Raw genomic sequence first — 21,095 nt, 5'->3', positions numbered from 1 at the left:
ATAAGCCTGCTCCATGCTACAGCAAGAGTCAGCCTAAAAAATGTCACCAGCTTTTTCTTATATCTTAGCCAGTTGAGCAAATTAGTTTAGAAAGAGAATTACGCACCCTCAAATTCTGAACATATTCAAAACCATCGTCCTGCTGCACCTTGGGAAGGCCAGTCTGGTCTTAAGAGCCATCAGCGCCGCACCAGCAGCGCCAGCAGCGGCCTCAGCTCTTTTACTGTCCTGTTGTGGCTCCATAGCAGAATTAGATTTTTAGGTAAAAATACCTAAGCTTGCCTAAAAGTACCTTTTAATCCTGAAGTTTGGCGTGCAGACTGCTCGTCACAGCAACACAGGCAACAGTCTCACATAGCTAGTAGCTAACAAAGTGGCAAAGAGCAAGATTTAAGACAAACATCGATAATTTGGAGATAAATGGGCTTTGCATTTATAATCACTCCAGGTGGTTTCCTGATGCATTTAATCTGCAATGAGGAACTATCAAACACTAAAAACTCATGAAGCTGAAGTCAGCTTCTCCAGCTTCTTGTTTGAATGCAGTTACATTCTGGTACATCAGGCACCATATTTAAGGTAGACTGGGAAAATCTGAACAAGAAGTTGTAGAAGCTGACTTCAGCCTTGTAAAAAGTTGAACGTTGAGAAACATTTCACAAGAAATTATTCCACCAATCCTGGTGGGTATGCGAGAAATGCAGTTATAGCTGGTAAAATGGACATAAAATGTTGTGGCTCCCAAGGTGGTGTGATTTTTGTTGAAAAGACAAAATGTCTCTTAACATTTGGGTTGTTGACCTCTGTGATAGGTTTAGAATACATTCCTTTTCAGGCTCAATTTAGGTTATACCCATATCTATGCTTCAATCCTCATAAAGCAAATCACCTCCAATTCCTCTCTAGTTACTAGTATGTCCCTGGTTAACCCACGTATCCGAGTATTAAACGCCTTGTATTTAATCAGTTTTCTCCTGTAGAGTACTATCAATCTATTAACAATCTCAAACTGGTTTGAAGCATTCTTTGCAGGTGTTTTACAATTACACAGACTGGTAAAGATCATTGATGATGGGTTAACCCTTGACTCTCATTTGGGGTTAAAATAGGTATAGGACAATAATAATTAATAATAATTTTTTTCCAAAGCTGTTTTGATTTCTTTTCAAATGAAGCTGAAATTTTTCATGAGTTTACTTTTTAAATAAAAAAACTTCATTAAAAAAATCCTGTCCCACATTTCACTACCGAAACACAGAGGTTTAGTCCATAGGCAGAGCCATATTTTAGCCACGTCCCAGTATTTTAGAGCAGGAAGTGAGACTGCATCCCTGTCCTTCACTGCCACGTGCTGAGCAGTTAAATCACATTGTTTTGAAGTAAATGTCTCCCAAAGTCTAAAAATCAACCTTAAGAACTATCTCTATTAAAACAAATTTTTGCAATTAATCTTTGTGTTTTAATAAAAATATCATGATTTTATGTGTGTACAGCCATTCAAAGCTGTTATTGCTAGTCATGAATTGCTAGCTCTCTTAAATTATGTTTAAAATTAGCTAGAATTGTCACTATTGAAACACTTTAGAGTCAAGTATGCATGTGGTTGAACTAGAGGGCATCAAGCTATAATGCCTGATTAAACCAATGGAACTGAATTCTTCAAAATGTTCTTTGGACATAATGCTTTTAGACTGTCTAACCTTAAAAGCTGTGTATTGTTGCTAGCCTATTGCTTAATTTTTCCCCTATGTTATCATTTTTTTTTTCAAACTTTGCTGCTTCTAAGTGCTGGGGAATCTGAGAATCGCTAATGCTCCTGTCATTTTAGTCAAGATTAGGGGTGGCAAACATATTGCCAAGGGCTGGGACCAGCCTGAAAATGGCTCTTAGTTGGCCAGCCAGAAGAATTCAAAATTCACATACTAAATTAATCTTCTGGAGCACAACTGACCACTTACGAAACAATGATTGGCATGATGCTCAACCAATTACTGGTCTCTAAGCCCTACTTCACTTGCCTCAACCAACCATCTCTAAGCACTACTTCTAAGATCAGTTAGCTATCTAGCAAAGTTAGCTTTTCTCATCTTAGCTGCTTACATCTTAATAAATGAGATTAAGCAGGACTGTACAGTTTTCACATTTGCAATTACACACTGTTTAAAGATAAATATTAATGCACTTGTACATGCATTAATATGCACTTGTATTGTGCAATCCTTTGTATTCTTTGAGGTTTGCTAAAAAGACCTTGTGAAAAAAACAACATATCAACAGCATCAGTTCACTTCACTTTTTCAATCAGAATGCACGTTTCAGATAAGAACATATGAGGATATGAGTTTGTGTGTTACTGGCCTACTTAGCTGATTTTTTGGTCTGGCCCACTTCACATTGAACTGAGTGTAATGCAGCTTGTTTCTTGAACGCCCCCTTGTTCTAGACACAGTTACAAATGAGTATTTAGTGTTGTTCTTATACTTTATCAATAGATTTATTCTTTTTGTTTATAATCTTATTGTTTACACTAGTTTGTGAGAAAAGCCTGTTCTCTATTCATATTGCTCTTTCCTTTCCACTGTCGCTTGGATTTTCTGTAAAGCTGCTTTGTGATAACGCTTGTTGTAAAAACACTATACAAGTAAACTTGATTTGACTCTTTCCATGCTATCCTGGAGACCTCCTGGTAGTTTTTTCGCTATCTTTGAAAAAATAACAATATTTCTCTATCATAATTAACCATAATTTAAAAAAATGTTTGTAACTACATCCACAAGGCATGTAGAAAATAAATCCCAGAACAAAGAAATCCCAGGCACACGGTCCTTAGAAAAAAAATAAAAAGCCTTTACTGAAATATGGCAATACGCATAAAAATGTGCCGACACGTTGCGGCCTTCTCAGGCCTTCATCAGGACACAAAACAATGGCATGTTCTGGGATTTATTTTGCACATGCCTTGTGGGTGCGGATGGATTTTTTTGGTTTTTGCCTTTCCCAGCATGGAACTGTTCTTTTTTTTTCTGCACCCATGCCTCAGGAGAACCTGTTTTTTTGTTTCATTTTTGAGACCTCTGTAGCACTTCATTTCTGTTGTTTCATGTTTGTTACTGCAGTTCAAAATATATCCAGTAAACAACAACAATGTATTAATTGTGTATACTAGGGATATATCAATACTGATACTGGTATCAGCTCGATACCATGCTTTTTAAAATGCACCAATACCAACATTCAATACCACCTAAAACCATGTAAGCCTAGTGTACGCTGCTACACCAATGAACAAACAACCCAAGTTGGCAGTAAACAAGGGTCTGCTGACATCGCAACAGTCAGATGAAATGCCACTCAATATTCTGCTATTGTGTATTCCCGCCTGGCATGCAGTGTGCGATTTTAGCCCATTGTAAACACACGCAAATAGAAACACTTCCCCATTACAGGCGAGTTTATTGGGCAGTTACAAAGCAAAAATCAGATTACTGCCTGACTCATGCAGACCTGGTGTCACAAATATCTGATTACCCAAGTGCATGTAAACGCGTTGATCGGATAACTAACAAAATCTACTTCCTGCAGTTATTAGATTATTAATTGCATGTAAACGCAATCCATGAACTCCTCCAAAACACTTTAGTCTTAGATGATTCCTGCTGTCTCTGTGCTACAGCTACAAAACTATAAATTGTACTTGGAAGAAAAATGGACAAGGAAGAAAGCCCACTCTAAGTAATGTCACATAGCTAGCTACTTCACGTCATTTAAACTTTGATTTTGTTCCCTGAGATCAGGTAACAGGGATTCCAGGCATTTATTTATGACACAGTCCAGCTACAATTTATTTTGAACATTTTTCATATATTAATAAATGCCTAAAAATCTTTGCTGATCAAATTTATTGTAGTTTAGACTTCAATTATTGTGGCTTAAAAAAATTATAAATTTATATAAAATTATAAAAATTTTCAAGTTTCAACTTTCCATGTGCACTCTATAGCATACTAAAGAATATGTGAATATAAAAGACCCGAGCTTGATGCTAACATAACATTTGATGAAACCCAACAGAAAACTAGCTATGTGCTAGCAGTGGAAATCCGATAAACAAAAACTGTTAACAACAGCGCGATGGCTGCCTCAAGAACAAAATCCTTACAAGTGCGGGAGCTAAACTCAGAAAACTGGTTGTCAGTTGTGCTATTTGTTAAGTCGAAATTAGCTGGCATGGGAGCACATCGGAAACACGTCGGCTCACTGGAGGAAGATTTATCTCAGTAAGATATGCTCCGTCCCAAACCGCATACTAGCACACTAAATAGTGTGTAAAAATAGCACATATACCATTAGAAGTGCACACATTAGTGCAGTATGTGAAGTACAGAAGTGTGTGGTTTGGGACACAGCCATAGTTGTGGTAGTGAACTAGATAGCTAATGTTATTGTTAAAAGCCGTCCTACTTCATGTTATGAGCTGTAGCATTTTCTATTTCGAAATGCATGTTCTCTTGAAATGGTACTGGAGTTGGAACAGAGAAGCAAGTAACTATTATTTACAGTGACACTGTTCACTTTCCAGATAACGTTTACATGTTTAAACACTGCATCGTTGTCTTAACGTTGAGGCCACCGGTGCGGTTGAATTCGAACACAAGAACACAAGAGAGAGTTTGCAAACAGTTTCTGTTCTCCGTGAACGTTTGGCTCCACTTGTAAACAGTTTCAGGAGGTAGTTCTCCGTGAACACACAGGGCAGCTGGACAAAGGGTTACCTTTGAAATGAACTGTTTACACAAAATCGTTCAATCGTTCACCTTGTTCATAGAGAACAAGTTTGCCACAAACGTTTGCCACTTTCCCATCCACTCCATCAGAGCACATATTCTTTGCAGTGGGGAGTATCTGACTTTTCCTCCGTTTCAATAAAGACCTGTGATTGTAGAATTTAGATTGTAGAACAGAGTGTAGACACAGCAGAATGCACAGAGCACAGACTGCACTTTCAATTTAACATTTAAATTTAGAAAGATTTTTTTATTTACCTGATTAAAGGAAAACTGATTTAGTTTTGTTATATTTTATTGCTGCTACTTTGCACCTCCTTGGGTTTAAATTTTGACAGGAAATCCTTGAATGTTATTAATCTTTATTGTCTTCACTGTTAGTTAGCAAATACATAAAACAACCTCAAGTTAAATTTAAAAGCTAATAGCTTTTATAGTTATTGTAGTAATAGTTATTTGGTGATGTAATGATTCATAATCCAAATAACTGATTATTCATCTCAGTAACTGATAGATTATTTAACTACTAAATTAGTCGTTTGTTGCAGCCCTATTATACAGTGCCCTCTACAAACAGTGGCACCCCTGGTAAAATTAGCTGTAAAAAATGTTCTTAATTGCTTATCTTTTTGATCTTCTATTCAAAATATCAGAAAAAATCCAATAAGGTACAATGATTGAAAGAAGAAACCAAGTCTTGTCATTAAACAAATATTTTTCTAAAATCTGTGTGTGCCAGAATTGTTGGCACCCCTAGAAATTTGTAAGAATAACATCTAATAGAAGTGCATTCCCATTTATATTCTATGTTTTAATACTACTAGTATTAAAGTACTACTGTCCCCTAACAGCAAAAATGGTCTGGGTTTGATTCCCGGCCAGGCGACCAGGGTGGAGTTTGCATGTTCTCCCTGTGTCTGTGTAGGTTTCCTCTGGGTGCTCCGGGTTCCTCCCACAGATGTGTGTGTGAATGTATGTGTCTGTCTGTCTGCCCTGCGATGGATTGGCGACCTGTCTAGGGTGTATCCTGCCCTGCGCCCAATGACTGCTGGGCTATGCTCCAGCTCCCCCTGCAACCCAGAAGGATAAGCGTGTGTGTGTTCTAAAGTTCATCTGAGCGATTAGAAACAAAAAATATAGCCGCAAGCAGCAATCTGCGGGGTCCAAGCACCTGGAAGACCTAGAGGAGTAAAGTAGTGGCCCCTGGTCGTAGACTGCAGCAGATCTTCAGATTTTTAAGAAAGATCTCCTTTTCCTATGATTAAGGCCACTAGCTAATACATCTGCTACAATCTACACAACTCATTTTAGCATCCATGACGGGGATTCGAACCTACGACCCTAGAGTTCAAAGGCAGAGGCTCTAACGCTGAGCCACAAGACATCTGTGGCAAAAGTGCACTTTTTGAAACAATTCATTGAAAGGACGCAACACGGAACCACGCACCACTTTAGGACAAAGTAGCAGCATAAACAAATTTCATGTCTCTGGACATAGAAGGCAGCAAATCTTTGGATTTTTAAGAAAGACCCTTCATTAAGATAATTAAGCGTGTGTTCACAACAACTGCTACAGCACCATCCAACACCAGTACAGGGAATCAAACCCATGACCTTAATCTTCAAAGGTGGATGTTGTCATGGCGAGCTACAAGAGGCCCACAGTAGACCTGTTTTTTTGAGAGAATTTATCGGTCTAGAGCAATAAGGAACCTAGCACCACCCCATTGGGAATTAGTTTCCAGCTTGCAATTACTGTGACTATTGAGTAGTATAATTTCAAACGAAATCATAATACACTGTCAGTTTGTCATTTTGTATATTTGTGTAAAATTTGGTTATATTTAGACAACAATTGGTGTATTTTTTTGATTTAAACTTAAGAATTGGTAAGAAATGTCTATTCTCCATCTTTTTTCAACCGTGATATTACTGAAAGTTTTTTAAGACTTGTATTTGCAAAATTGTTAGGCTTAGTGAAAAACATAACATTCAGAAATGCTCTTCGCTTAAAGACATACAGTAAAGCTTTCCATGTATGTCAACAATGACGTGCAGTTACTGATTTGGCTCCCTCTGGTGGCCAGAGAAAAATCTGACCAAAATTTGCTGAAATCAAATTATAGGATTTCCTGTACAGTACAACCTACACATTATGCAAAGTGTTAATGTGTCATTAAGATGCATAATTTGAAACAATAATCATGTCTTTATTTTAATCTTAGACAGGAATAATTACATTTTAGGTTGTTGGCAGTACATTGAGCATTGTAAGAGCCAACTTAAGCCAATTCAAACCAAATGTCATATGTTTCCTCAACTGATCATTTTCATCAAAATTGCTTGGCTGAGTGGAATACATAAAATTTACAAAGTTCCTTTGCCGCAAGATAGATGTTGCAAAGACTGTGACCATAAGTATGTTTGAAGTCATAATTTGCATTTAATGCTGATGCTCCCTCTGCTGGGCAGAAAAGATATTACCCTTATTAATTATGTGGCCATCCTGGCTTTAACTCAAATGTCCACATTTCCTGTGCAATTTTGGAACAGACATACAATTGCAATGTTTTAGATGTTAATAAGATGTGTAATTTAAAACCATTATCTTTTCTTTATTTCATTCATAGAAGAATATAATGACATTTTAATAATTACGCATTAGACTAAGTATTGTAGGGGCTTATGATAATCAATTTAAATGAAACTTTGCATGTTTCATCAGAAAACAGTAGTGTACAAGTTTACCAAGATTTATCACAATCACCTAAAAACTAAAGAATCTGTAGCCCCCTAAGTCAAAAAAGGCCAGGCCGAGCAGATTCATTGGTGTCTCATGGCTGTTCTTTGCAATAAAGTCAAGGTTTTTTTGATAATTATTTACCTACGGACTCCACAGATTGTTTTAAGACCAAAATTGAAACAGTTGTTTTAAAATCCACAGACTAGTTCGAAAAGCTCAATTTTCAAACATTGATCAATCAAAGAAAAACTTTACAGAATTTTAAAAGACTTGTATTGGATAAAATGTCATGCTCAGTGTAAGCAATGATATTTATTGATTTATTTTGATATATGACAAAATGTATAGGACTTATTCTCATTTATACTCTATAGCGCCACCTCATGGCCAATTGAGGTCAAACTTTGTAGGCTACTAGAGATTGCCTATGTGGACACATGATATAATTTTTGTGATGATTGGCCAATGCTAAGCCCTCCAAATGCCTGTTGAAAGCTTATTGGCCAATGGCGGCCACATTTGTCAAATGATTCAGTTGTCCTTAATAGATCATGTAAATATTAGGCCACGGATACAGCATGCAACGTTTCAGCTCAATTGGCCTGGCGGTTGCTGAGAAACAGATTTTTGGCTGTTATAGCGCCCCCTATTAAGGAATCGGTATCAACCTGGGTGGGCTTCCACAGAATCATGTGGGGTACAGTACTGATAAGGTTGATGTGAATTGGCCAAAGCATTCTTGATCTGTAGCCATTTATGTGAATTAAGCCAAACCCAGAAGGGCTTAATTGGCACATGGCAGCCATACTGTTTATAAATATTCAATTTTTTTTGATAATTCTTGACCTCCAGACTCCCCTGAACATTTTGTGACCAATATTGTGTTGATATCTTGAAAAACCTCAGACTAGTAAAATGAAAAATGTAGATGTCACATATTTTGCCAATTATGATGATAAATTTGGGGGCGGAGCTAAAAACTTGCAGTGGTGCGTTGATGTAGAATAAAGCAAGGATTATGCAGAAGCAAGAATTTTGAGGTTAGCCCCCATGGTTCAGGAGATAGGGGCAAAAAAGTAAAATGTTGCTCTATAGCGCCACCATGAGGCCAATTGGGGTCATTTCAGTTGCCTGAGTAGTGGGGGGGAATCTACACCTACCCTCTAAGTTTGGTCTTTGGATGACTTACGGTGTCTTCTCCACAAACCGTTTTAGGGCAGAAAAAGAATAATAATAATAAGAAGAAGAAAAATCCGAGCAAAAGCAATAGGGTTCCATGCACCTAAAGGTGCTTGGACCCCTAAAAATGGTCAGCCATGACTTCCTTTTTCACTGATGAATATATACGAGATAAAACACAGGCCAAATTTCCTCATCCATCACTATGAGAAAGACCAAAGAATGCAGCAGTGACGTATGACAAAAGGTTGTTGAGCAGCACAAATCAGGATATGGCTTAAAGAAAACAGCTAAACAGTTGAAAATGCCCATTTTCACTCTCAGAGCAATTATTAAGAAGTTTAAAACAACTGGAGATGTTAAGGTTTTGCCATGGCCATCCCAGACCTGTGCCCTAAACCCCATAAAAACCTGTGGCATGAGCTGTAGAGAAGAGTCCACAGTGTAGACATTGGAATCTGAATAATCTGGAGAGGTTCTTAGGGAGGAACGGTCTTAGACCCTTTGCCATGTGTTCTCCAGTCTCATTAAGCATTATAGGAGAAGACTTAGAGCTGCTATCTTTGCAAGGCTCAAGGCAATAGTGGCACACTCAGATTTATGAAAAATATTTATTTCTTGATTTTTTTTTCAATCATTGTACTTAGATTTATGTTAATATTTTGAATAAAAGATCAAAAAGTTAAGCAATAAAGAATGTATTTCACAGCCTGTTTTGCTCACGTTTACCAGAGGTGCCAATATTTATGGAGTACACTATTTACAACTAGTGTGAATGGCTGACATGTTCAGGATTTTACAACCACGTGATTTACAGAAAAATAAGTGCAGTGCATTAGGTGTGGGGGCGACATGGCACAAATGCCATATTGTGATACTTCAGGATATTTTCATGATACACAATATGTATTGTGATACTGTGACACACATACACAATGCACCAAGTGTCACATTTTAAAAACAGCAATCAAAAATCATTTTTTATTCAATGTTTCACATAATGTGCTGCACTAAATATAGTTAAAAGGGACTGATTACATTCTCTTTGTAATAAAAACATACTGTTGATCAGTGCTCCTTAAGTACCGATAATATTCATGATATGTTCATACTGTTTATCAGAACAACATTTATCACAGTAATGACAAAATATCATCACATTGCCCACCTCTACAGTCAGTGCAACTTATTCGTCCCAAATGCATCCCAGAATGAATTTAACATTGCCCTGTACACACATTTTATCATCCCTGGGACAACAAGACAGCATTATTCTGAGACCTTGATATAAAATCATTATATAATACATATAATTTACTAAGTGGAAAGTAATTACCTACCATTAGCTATTAATTAGGGGTGTAACGAAGCACTCTGCTCACGATTTGATTTGATTCACGGTACTAAGTTCACGATTCGACATTCTCAAGATATTTTAAACAAAATTTGAATGAACAAGAATCATAAACGACATTCCTTGTTTTGTTTCTGAAGTGTAAACGGTGCAAAACAATGCATTTGCTTGTATACTTTTTAAAAAAAAAAACTGTAAACAAAATGTTATTGTAGCTTCAGCATATATTAAATATCAAAGTGAAAACATTCCTTTTTTTCTGAGGATTAACAATTCAAACAATGTGTACCTTTCTTGTACAAAATGTAACAAATTTGTATTTAATAAAAAAAAAAAAGAATTTAGAAGGAAAAGTGAAAATTGTGACACTGACTGGGTTTTTTCGCCAGGTGGTGGCTGTTTTCAGAGGCTTCAGAAGTTTCACAATGTCCTCGGCATCATTGATGTTGGAGTAGTCCAGAGTACAGATTTCACGGGCATTACGACGTATCTCCGTTCGCACAAGAGTTGCCATTACAGCTGCTTATTGTTCAAGACAGCGAGCTATTCCATTCGTGTGATGACATCCATACTGAGTTTATGCAATGGGATCTATAGCAGTTTCTGTTTAGCCTCGAGCACAGTGGCCGCAGCACTTCAGTGGGAGAAGGCGGCTAACGTTATGCCTCTCACTCGACCCAGCAAACGACTGACGCAGTTTACACCTAAGACTTAAAGTGCTTTAAAGTGCTTGGGAAGATTTCAAGTGTGCTACCACCACATAAACACTTGGCGTGGTGATAGCCCAGCCTCTTTCACTGCTACCTCCACATAGTGCGCTCTGTCCGCAACAACAGTTGCGAATAGCTCTTTCAAGCTCCAAATCCAAACAGCCTATTTCAGCACCTCGGCTATGTTTTGCCCAGTGTGCGACTCAAAAATAGGGCAAGTTTAGAGTACGAAGTTCGCTATTTCCCACTCTCCGGTGACTACATGTGCCGTTATAGTGACTTACCTCTGGGTAGCCCTCGAAGTCCACCCTTCTGTTGTTATTGCGACGCTGCCTGCCTCTTTGAAAGTTTGCATCACGTTTGCTTTTGTTTTATTGTACCGGGCTGATAAAAAAGGGCAACTGAAGTGCGGACGTGGCAGAATGCTGTACTTGGGCTCCAGCTTGTTAAGAAGCCGAAATCTATCATTATCGTCAACAAAAAACGGCCTCATGTCATTTGCAATAAAAACACCAACTGAGGCTAAGGACTGTGGCGTATGGGAACATGACGTATGATGTGCTGGTGTGGGTAAAATCAGCCCTCTGGTGTTCAAAAATGCAATTGCATTAGATGGCATAATAAACAGAACAGACTCGTTATCATCCATCCCCACGATGCACATCACATTTTTGCATCGCAATGTATCGTGTCACGATGTATCGCTACACCCCTTCTATTAATTATTGAAAAGATTACTTTAGTAAATTTGAAATGTGGACAAGATATTTTGGGTATAGGCTAAAAATTTATGTTAGGAGGTTAAAAGAAAAGAAAATTTTCTCTCTACCTGGTACAGGGAGGTTACTCGCAGAGGCTGGTGGTGGTCCAGGAGACTGTGGTGCATTACAAAAAAAAGGAGGTGTGGCTGTTCCCAAGCTGTAAGCCATGGATGTCAGACTTGATCCCAGGGCTGGATTAGGGCTCACTTCATTGCCCATGTGTGTATGTCCCTCATACTGCCTGCTTCTAGGTTGCTGAAGATTCTGGCAGAAACTGTTGGACACTGGAGGGGTTGAGGAGCTCTGTGGAGTGGGTAATAAAAGCATTCTGTGGTTATTCACTGCAGTTTGAAACGGTGCAAAGGGCTCCAAACATCCCTCTGGTGACCTGCTGGGCATGGATGACCCAGAGGGGCTTTGGTACAGGCTCATTGGTGGGGCTTGCTGATAGAGCTTGAAATTGTAGTTATCTGGGGCAGGCAGCAATGGAGCTTTAGACTGAGTCATGGTGGAGCTTGGTTGGGCCACAATGTACCCTTGAGTTGAAGGATGAAGTGTTATGGGATTCTGGAAGGGACCTAGGGATTAAAAAGATGACAAAAGGTTAATATTCATCTAAGCTTCATCAGACAAAACTGCAATTTCCATTCATACAGTGCAGTGAACAAGCATTTGCCCCTTCCCAATTTCTTCTATTTTTGCATATCTGTCACACTTGAATGTTTCAGATCATCAAACTACTTTTAATATTAAACAAAGACAACAGTAAACAGAAAATTCTGTTTTTAAATAATGATTTCATTTATTGAAGGAAAAATGCTCTTCAGCCCTTCATAGCCCTATGTGAAAAACTAACTGCCTCCTTAGCTACTAAATTAACCAGTAAACTAAATTTAATCGACCACTTCAATTTCTCTAGCCACACCCAGTCATGATTAGTGCCAGACCTGTTGAATCTAAACATCACCTAAATAGAAACTGTCTGGCAATGTGAAGCAGGCTAGAAATTCTCAAAAAGGAGCACATGCTGCCACATTCTAAAGAGATTCAAATACAAATGTAAAACAAAAGTTACTGAAATGTCCCAGTCTGGAAGGGGTAATAAAGCCATTCCTAAGACTCTGGGGACTGCATTATCCACAAAGGGAGAAAACATGGAATAGTGGTAAGCTTTCCCAAGAGTGGCTGGCCTACCAAAATTTTACCAAGAGCGCTTCGACGACTCATACAGGACATCACAAAAGAACACAGACAAACATCTTTACTTGCCTAAGTTAAGGTCAATGTACATGATCCTACAATACGAAAGACAATGGCATCCATGGAAGAGTTGCAAGGACCACTGCTGACCAAAAAGAACTTGTCTTGCATTTGCCAAAAAACATTTAGATGACACCCAAAACTGTTAAGATGATATTCTGTGGACTGTTGAGTCAAAGGTGGAACTTTTTGGAAGACATGGGTCCTGTTACTTATGGCTTAAAGCTAACACTGGATTCCACATCATACCAACAGTCAAACATGGTGGCGGTAGTGCGATTGTGAAGATGTTAAACCCCGAGAAAGGGATTTTGGGTTTTACGGGTGGCTTACTGGTAAGGTCTGCGAGGGTGAGCCAACCAATAGGATGAGCAAGACCAAAAGTAGAGTGCACAAGCAAGCAGTTTATTTACACGACGTGAAAACAGGAAACAAAAAACTGTACAAAACGAAAAAAACAGAAATTACTGAAGGAGAATGTCCAACCATCGGTTTTGTCACCTAAAGCTCAAGTGCAGTTGGGTTATGCAGCAGGACCATGATCCGAAGCACACAAGCAAGCTCACTTCTGCATGGCTCAAAAGAAACAAAATTAAGATTCTGGAGTGGCCAAGTCAAAGTCCTGACTTTAATCCCATTGAGGTGATATGGGAAGACCTTAAACAAGTAGTTCATTCTCAAAATGTAGCCTAATTAAAACAATTCTGCGAAGAAGATTGGTCCAAAATTCCTTCACTGATTGCAGTTACTGCCAAGGGTGGCACAACCAGTTATTAGGTTTAGGGTGCCAATTACTTTTTCACATGGGTGATATAGGTTTTGAATAAATCTTCAATAATTACAATGATCTTCAGCTGCAGTTTTGTTTACAACACAGTTTTGTGTTGTCTTTATCTTATATTAAATTTAGTTGCATGATGTTAAACATTAAAATGTGACAAATAAGCAAAAATAGAAGAAATCAGGTGGGCAAATACTTTCACAGCACTGTATGTCAATAGACCAGACCCTAGGATCTGAGGACTTGTAGGCTTGTTTTCTTTCAGTAGATCAGAGACTATTTCTGGTCCTTAGCCACCAATTTATTTACAGAAAAGCTGGAATACTTTCAAATCAATTCTGTAACAATTTTCGATCTTAGTACTGGGGTAATACTGGGATAACATGCTCAGTTTTCTTTGTCCTGGAGAGCATTCTAACCGCTGCATTTTGAATACACCTGGCTTTTCTGCATTCCCTTTTGATAAATAGATCCCTGGTATTCTCATTTACATAGATTTCTTGACAGAAATTGGTCTGAATAGATCGGTTGAGGGTGGGAACAGCAGACAGGTTTGTTTAGGAACAGGTTTGTTCACATGCTATGACAGACAAGATGTGTCAAAAAGTGGCCTATATATTGTCAATAGTAAGTTTTGTGTTGTACCTTGCAACACAAGCTGCTTGCATTGGGAAATATCTATTAGCTATTGCACTGCCTTTATTGTTCGTTCAAGATGCATCCATTAAATTAAAATCTGTAGCAATTAATTCCATTAGAACAGCTGCATGGTTACTGCTGTCTGACCAAGTTTCATTCAAAAACAAAATCCACTGCATTCAAAAAAGGTAACTGGCTTAAATGATTTCTTCTAAAAAAAAATGTTGTGAAGTCATAATACTAGTGGCGAGATCCAAAAGATGTTGGTACTGACATGGAAATAATGTTTGGTTAGACTGTCGTACGACATTAGTTGTGCATGTGTCCTATTCATTCTATTTCCTATCGGAACTGGAACAGAAAAGGCTACTGGCACCCTGGGACCCTGCAGATATTAATTAGTGCTTACTGTCAACTACACCCTGCTGTTGCTATCATGCTTTACATGCTCTACTGTGCTATGTGCATCCTGGAGAAAATCATACTAAAATATTATTTTACTGCGATAAAACATTTTATATTGGCATTTGGTCAACTGTCAACTAAGACTGCTCTAAACTCTGCAGGATAAGGCTGACCAGCACAGACTTAGCACAACTGAGACTCTAGGTCTAGTGCATTGTATTTCAAATTCACGTTGTTTCTGCACATGCACATCTTTCCTCCTCAACTGCCTGTCAAGGCCACTGTACACCGGACACTACGTGTCACATAGTGTAGCGTCACACAGCATAGCATCACATGGCATAGCACTGCCACAGACTGTCATTAGCAAGAGCTGATAAAAGCTGGGTTCAAGTTCATATTCTACTCTTAAAAACTGAAAGAAATACAGCATTCAGCATCACTTATCACGCTCGGTATCAGTTCACTACCTCTTCACAAACTGGCTGTTTTTCAAGCTGAAAAATACAAGCTGAAAAAGCCTAGTCTAGTAACATTGGCTGACGTAACATAAACTTACCATTAGCATTTGCTTATTTAAAAAACTAAAAAAGACTACCTTTCTCTGTGTAAATTTAAAGCCACATTTAAAGCTTCTGTGGAGATCAAAGTAGGTGTCCCATTAACATTAAACTCTAATGAAATAATGTTCCACATCCCTGCTCCAGCTACATCTGCGCTGTCTATCAATTTGGTAACCTGTGACTTGCAGACAGACACACACTAACCCAAATCTGACCCCGTTAAAAAACACACAGAACCTTTTCCAACTCAGAAGGCTGTGAGCGTGAGCGTACGAATGAGTTAAAGGTACAAACAGGATCAGTCTGGCTGCGCTGTCGCATACTGTACATTTGACTACAAGATGTTCGTCACTTTGCACAGTACACAGTGGCCAACTCCATATGATAAACAGATTTACTAATACACTTTTAAAATTTATTTGTAAAATTACCTATAATGCTAGACATTTGAAAGGTTTGGCATAAGAGATGGAATCCGGTTAATGCATAAAATTTGACGTAAATATATACTGTGTAAAATGTGTTATCAATACTCGATTGTTATGATACACAATATGTTTCACAACATTTCTTTTTTTTGGGGGGGGCGGTGGGGGGTGATAATTCAGAACAGACACAATGCCCATTTTACTAGAGCTGTGACCATAACTGCAGTATCGCAATACCGCAATCATGTGATGATTGGAATCAATACCGCAATCATGTGATGATGGAATCATGTTGGTAGAGATCCTTACTATCATCACTGCAACTGGGTGGGTGCTAAGATGATGCAAGATAGTTGCTATAGTATCCTAGGTGGTTGCTATGATGTTGCTAGGTGGTTGGTATGGTATCCCAGGTAGTTGCTAGGTGGTTCCTATGGTATCTCAAGTGGTTGCTAAGGTGTTGCTAGGATGATGCTAGGAAGCTGCTATGGTACCCAAGGTGGTTGCTACGGTGTGGCTAGGTGAATGCTATGGTGTCACAGGTGGTTGCTAAGGTGTTGCAAAGTGGTTGCTATGCTTTGCTAGATGTTTGCTATGGTATCCCAAGCGGTTACTATGGTATCACATGTAGTTGCTAAGGTGTTGCTAGGCGATTACTATGGTATCCCAAACGGTTGCTAAGGTGTTGTTAGGCAGTTGTTATGGTATCCCAGGTGGTTGCTAAGGCTTAGCTAGGCGGTTGTTACGGTATCCCAGGTGGTTGCTAAGGTGTTGCTAGGGGGTTGTGATGGTATCCCAAATGGTTGCTAAGGTGTTGCTAAGCTTGTTATGGTATCCCAGGTGGTTGCTAAGGTATTGCTAGGCAGTTGCTATGGTATCCCATGCAGTTGCTAAATTGCTGCTAGGCAGCTGCCATGGTGTACAGTGTGTTCATTAAAGAGTAACTACACCCTAATACCTTTTCTTTTTCCATTAACAGCTGAAATGCACTGCGCTTTAATAATAAAATATACAAGCCTTGCTTGAAATGTGAAAACATCTTTCCAAACTGTAAAAAAAATAAAATTTTTATCGTATTCAGTTCCACCTCTGCAGGGCCCTCTGGTTCAACTCTGCTATAGGTGCGGATCATGTGTCTTCGTACATCACAGTATGCAAATCAGTCAACCAACGTTACTGCCTCCTGATGACGCCCTACTCATGCTGCACTCATAAATATGAAAGCATAAGAGCCTAGAGCGAGGAGATAATCGCACTCAGCACCCTCAGCACCACCTCACAAGGCTGCGATATACCAGGTGTCTGTACCAACTGTAAATAACTCAATTAATCTAAGCTTAGTTTGTAATAAATATGTTGGACCAATTAAGTGAGGATTCTTCCAAGTCTCCATAAAGCTGCCAGTGTTGCATCCAATTCACATTTCCCTTCCCAACTCAAACCCTCAGGCGCACGCACTCACTGAACAGTAATCAACGGCAAGCAACTCTGGAACTACAGAAAGGAAATGGTTCAGGAAAGGTTAACATTAAATGGCCCTTGTTACCGACTGTGTCAACCTTTCATCCGTACAGCCTTTCTCAGACATTCTTCTTGCTTTCTGTAGTTCCAGTGTTGCTTGCCATTGATTTCTGTTCAGTGAGTGGAAGCGCCCGAGGATTCGATTTATGTAGGGGAACATGAATTTGAGGAAGAACTGAAACAGATGTAACACCGGTAAGTGCCATGAACAGCTTGCAGAATGTAAGGATTTAGGGCAGCTGCAGGAAACCCTGTCTGACCGGCAATGCAGTCTGCGACCTTGATGTCAAACTGAATAAAACTTAGACAATGTTCAAAGAAATCCACTTTATTCATTCAGAATTCAGTGCATCTAAGAAATCAGGTTTTATCGAATATGGACCTGCTGAACAGATAATTAGAAGATAGCTGTTACAATTTTAGGGAATGTTCTACCATTTGGACCCCTTACCCACTCACTGCTAATCATGTTCAGGCACTACGTTAACTCTTCGGCGGCTTGAGTCAGTGGCTCATACCGTTAAGGCTCAAGACGCACTGCCTGATAAGAAACACCTTACCTCGTCAAAGATAGGGATGCTAGTAGAGAAAAATCATCAACCTCGTAAGTTGCAGAAGTGCCGTGTGATTGTCACTCTCTATATTTTCTAGTTGCTAACATTAGCTATGAAACACAGCAGCTCAGCCCCCTTGGTTTCCCTCGCAGCCCCACCTCCAAACCCGAACATTACTGTAGTGCCCCTCCCAGCGTGACCCTCCCATTTTTCGTTTCCAAACCATAGGGTTACATTGCAAAATATTGAATATCGACCCACAATTCTCATATTGGTGCATCTCTACCATCATTACTATTTTTTTTATTCAATGTTTCATTTACAGCATTGCCCTAAATCAAACTGGATTAATTATGCTCTCTTTTTAATGAAACATGGGCAATGTTCTTGAAGTACTGAGCATATCTACAAAGTACCCAGAAAAGCTGACTTATCCGTGGTGTAATTTATAACAATAACAACTTGTCAGATTGACAAAGGAAAAACATGCCCATAAATACTCAGGAATACTCAGATCTCAAATCTGTAAAGCTTGAATGAAAATGAAAGAAAAAAGGAAGGGTGCACCGTCAAAGAGTACACCATCACAATCATGAAATAGTAGCTGCTACTGTAATCAGCGATTTCTCTTTTTTGATCATTGAATGCAACTATTAAGGTACAAGCCTAAAGTGGCCAAACTGGCTGATTAACTCTCATTTCCTTGCTATCAATACACACTAACTACCAACTAACAATACACACAGCTCAAGCTCAAATAAACAAACACTACTCACCAGCACCCTCTAAATGTGTTACAGCACCAATCAGAAGTTAGAACTGTTTTCCTAAGACCTATGACACGTCTTAAAAAAAAAAAAATTCTGCTTTCATTTATTTACATATACTTGTCTCAACCCAACTTATCAAAACACACCCAATTCACATTCTGTTTGTTGGGACGTAAAATATTTGATTGAAAAAGCTAACAACTGTGAAAAAAATATATAAAATGTACTCCGCTTAAATAATTACAGGCAATTATGTTATTAGTTGTGAAAGGCCTAGCACCAGCCACACAGAGCACCTATTGGAATAAATGTCCAAGTTATGTTAACAGTCTCTGGTGGACAAGAAGTAAAGTTCTTTGCCGAAATCTGAAAAACATTTGTAGGCAGAGCTGGCAACCTCTGGAGTTTGCTGAAAAACAGATCTATTTTGTATTTTCTGACCAGAAAAGTTCATTTCAATCAAAGTTATGTTTCAGTGACAATAGATGTTTTCTTCTGTCAGGCTAACAGTGTGTTGGCTTGGAGGTGTTGTCTAATCATAGTTTTGGAGACTTTTTGGATAACTATAGCTGCCCAACTGCGGTCCTTGTAGCCATTTTTATGCTATGGAAACCATCTCTGTGCCAGGCAAGAAAATACACTTGCATTTCCTTGCAAGCAAGCTCATTCCAGTTGTCCGGAAATCCTTAGTTCTTGCCTTAATAGTAGAAATGGGTATTTTCATGTGTAAAGCAATTTTATATTCATTGCCTGATTCATAAAAGTCAAGAACTATTTGTCTCACTTCTTCTGTGTACTTCATGTACCAGTGAAAAAGAAAGTCATGAACGATCACTTAAGTAGTCCTACGGAGTTTAATTGTGCTTTGATGTCGATAATGGATACTGCACAAGAGAAAAGAGCTTAAGATCAAGGTTTGAAACATGCATAACCAACACTTCTTTGGTGTGCAAATTTACTACTAACACCTTATTACGCAACTAATAAAGTAAAAGAGTCAACTTTGATTTCAGGTACACGTCAACAAGTTAAAAATTAATAAGCATATGCCAGTCATACCTACAGAAGCAGACATTCATTTTAATGAGTAATATGGTTCGGTTGTTTCATTGACTTTGCTCATTTTTAATCAAGGTTGTTGACAACAGGGCACTGTAGTTCCATTTAGTTCCATCGCAATTTCTGAATTTCATTTTCACAGAACAGCTCCACATTGTGTTCCATTTAGACACTACACAAAGAGAGCAAAGAAATACAAGACACACTGGCATAAGAACATCCAGTTTTTAGCATGCAAAGGCAAACAAAAAAGACTAAGATTTTGGTTCTGGACTTCAACATCAATATTATATTTAAACTAAATTTGAGCAGCAGGACTTTTCTGTTCCTGTACCTTACATAGATTCACTGTATTAGAAACAAGGTCAGATTAACCAAATTCTAGTCTGATTAAGCCAAACCGTATACATTTTGTTTTGTTACGATATTTTACAGCCAAGTAAATTAAAAGACTATTTAGAGTGACACTACAGGGCCAAGGAAAGTTTGTAATATTTGTGTGTGTGTGTGTGTTTAAGTGGGATATCAGATATGACTGCCGGTTTAAAGTCGGAGCTTATGTAAAAGCGCTCTCAAATTCTAGCCGCCAAGCAGCACACTTCACAAACACGAGTTTACATTTTAATTATCTAACATTAAAATGGAAGAGATGCGCGAACATGTGGCTGTTAACCGGACGACAAACGAAATTTGTCTAAAGCTATGGCCGTGCGGGTTCACTTTAAACGACGCTGCCAAAATTAGTTTGAAAACATGTCTAGAATCTAGCCTGCTAACTAATCCTAACTACTAAGATTTTGAAGGCGGCTAGCTAAACTGATCGACTAACAGCAAATGCGTCGGCAAAGTTTAACTAACTAAACATAATAATTCACATTACTCAGTTAGATTAAGTTAATAGCTGGGTAGCTAACCAGGTGAGCAAATGTAGCTGGCTAATTTGGCTGTGTTATAAGCTGTCACATTACAGGTCTGTAGAAAGATTTTAACGTTAATGTCACCAGCTCAAGTTTGACAAATAACGTAAACGTTAGACTACCAAGTCACAGTGAACAAATACAAATAAAATATACCTTAGATAGCTAACCTAGAGAACTTACCATTAATATACGACGCCCCACTAGCCCCATTCCGAGAGCTGAAGCCACCATTTGACATCTTGAAATAGGAATTCCAAGAAATTTAAGGTGATGCGTTGGCGAGTCGTTAGCTCAAAAGCTAACTTAGTTAACCAACTAAACAAGTAACCTAACGACGTAATGAATGTCGTTCCTGCCAAGTAAAAAACAGGAAAGAATACGCCTCTCAAAGTAATTTTTTACTTCTGCCTCGGAGCTATAAAACCAAAAAAAAAACTAATCTAACTTATCTACAAGATGATCATGGTTGTGTACTCATTCCTTCTACGTAGCAATTGCCCTATCGAAAATGATCATTTTGTTCACAGGAACTTCCTACGGTTTAGCAGGAACGTATACTCATCAAGCATGCGCAGTTAGTACACGTGGCATTTCCTGTCCGTAATATTTGTAAGCGTGCTGGAAACAAGTATAATTATTTGCTGTTGAAATCTCGATAAACGTG

At 38.5% G+C, this 21,095-nt stretch overlaps 1 protein-coding gene across 2 annotated transcripts in view; it reads right to left on the bottom strand.

Moving 5' to 3' along the window:
- sec24a (SEC24 homolog A, COPII coat complex component) overlaps positions 1 to 21,014 on the bottom strand; it is an 87,100-nt gene extending 66,086 nt beyond the window's left edge. The window contains exons 1-2 of one of the 2 annotated variants that reach the window (XM_036589096.1): positions 20,612 to 21,014; positions 11,600 to 12,109 (exon numbers count right to left, since the gene is read on the bottom strand). In XM_036589096.1, coding sequence (XP_036444989.1) covers positions 11,600 to 12,109; positions 20,612 to 20,669 — 568 coding nt within the window. In that variant the 5' untranslated portion in view covers positions 20,670 to 21,014. The remainder of the gene's footprint in view (positions 1 to 11,599; positions 12,110 to 20,611) is intronic. The other variant, XM_036589095.1, reaches the window with a different exon arrangement.
- Between the last annotated feature and the right edge of the window lie 81 nt (positions 21,015 to 21,095).

Source organism: Colossoma macropomum, unplaced genomic scaffold (genome assembly GCF_904425465.1).
Source record: "Colossoma macropomum unplaced genomic scaffold, Colossoma_macropomum, whole genome shotgun sequence".
NCBI classification, from domain to species: domain Eukaryota; kingdom Metazoa; phylum Chordata; class Actinopteri; order Characiformes; family Serrasalmidae; genus Colossoma; species Colossoma macropomum.
The sequence above is the reverse complement of the archived record's forward strand: the minus strand, read 5'-3'. Positions and strand labels throughout refer to the sequence as shown.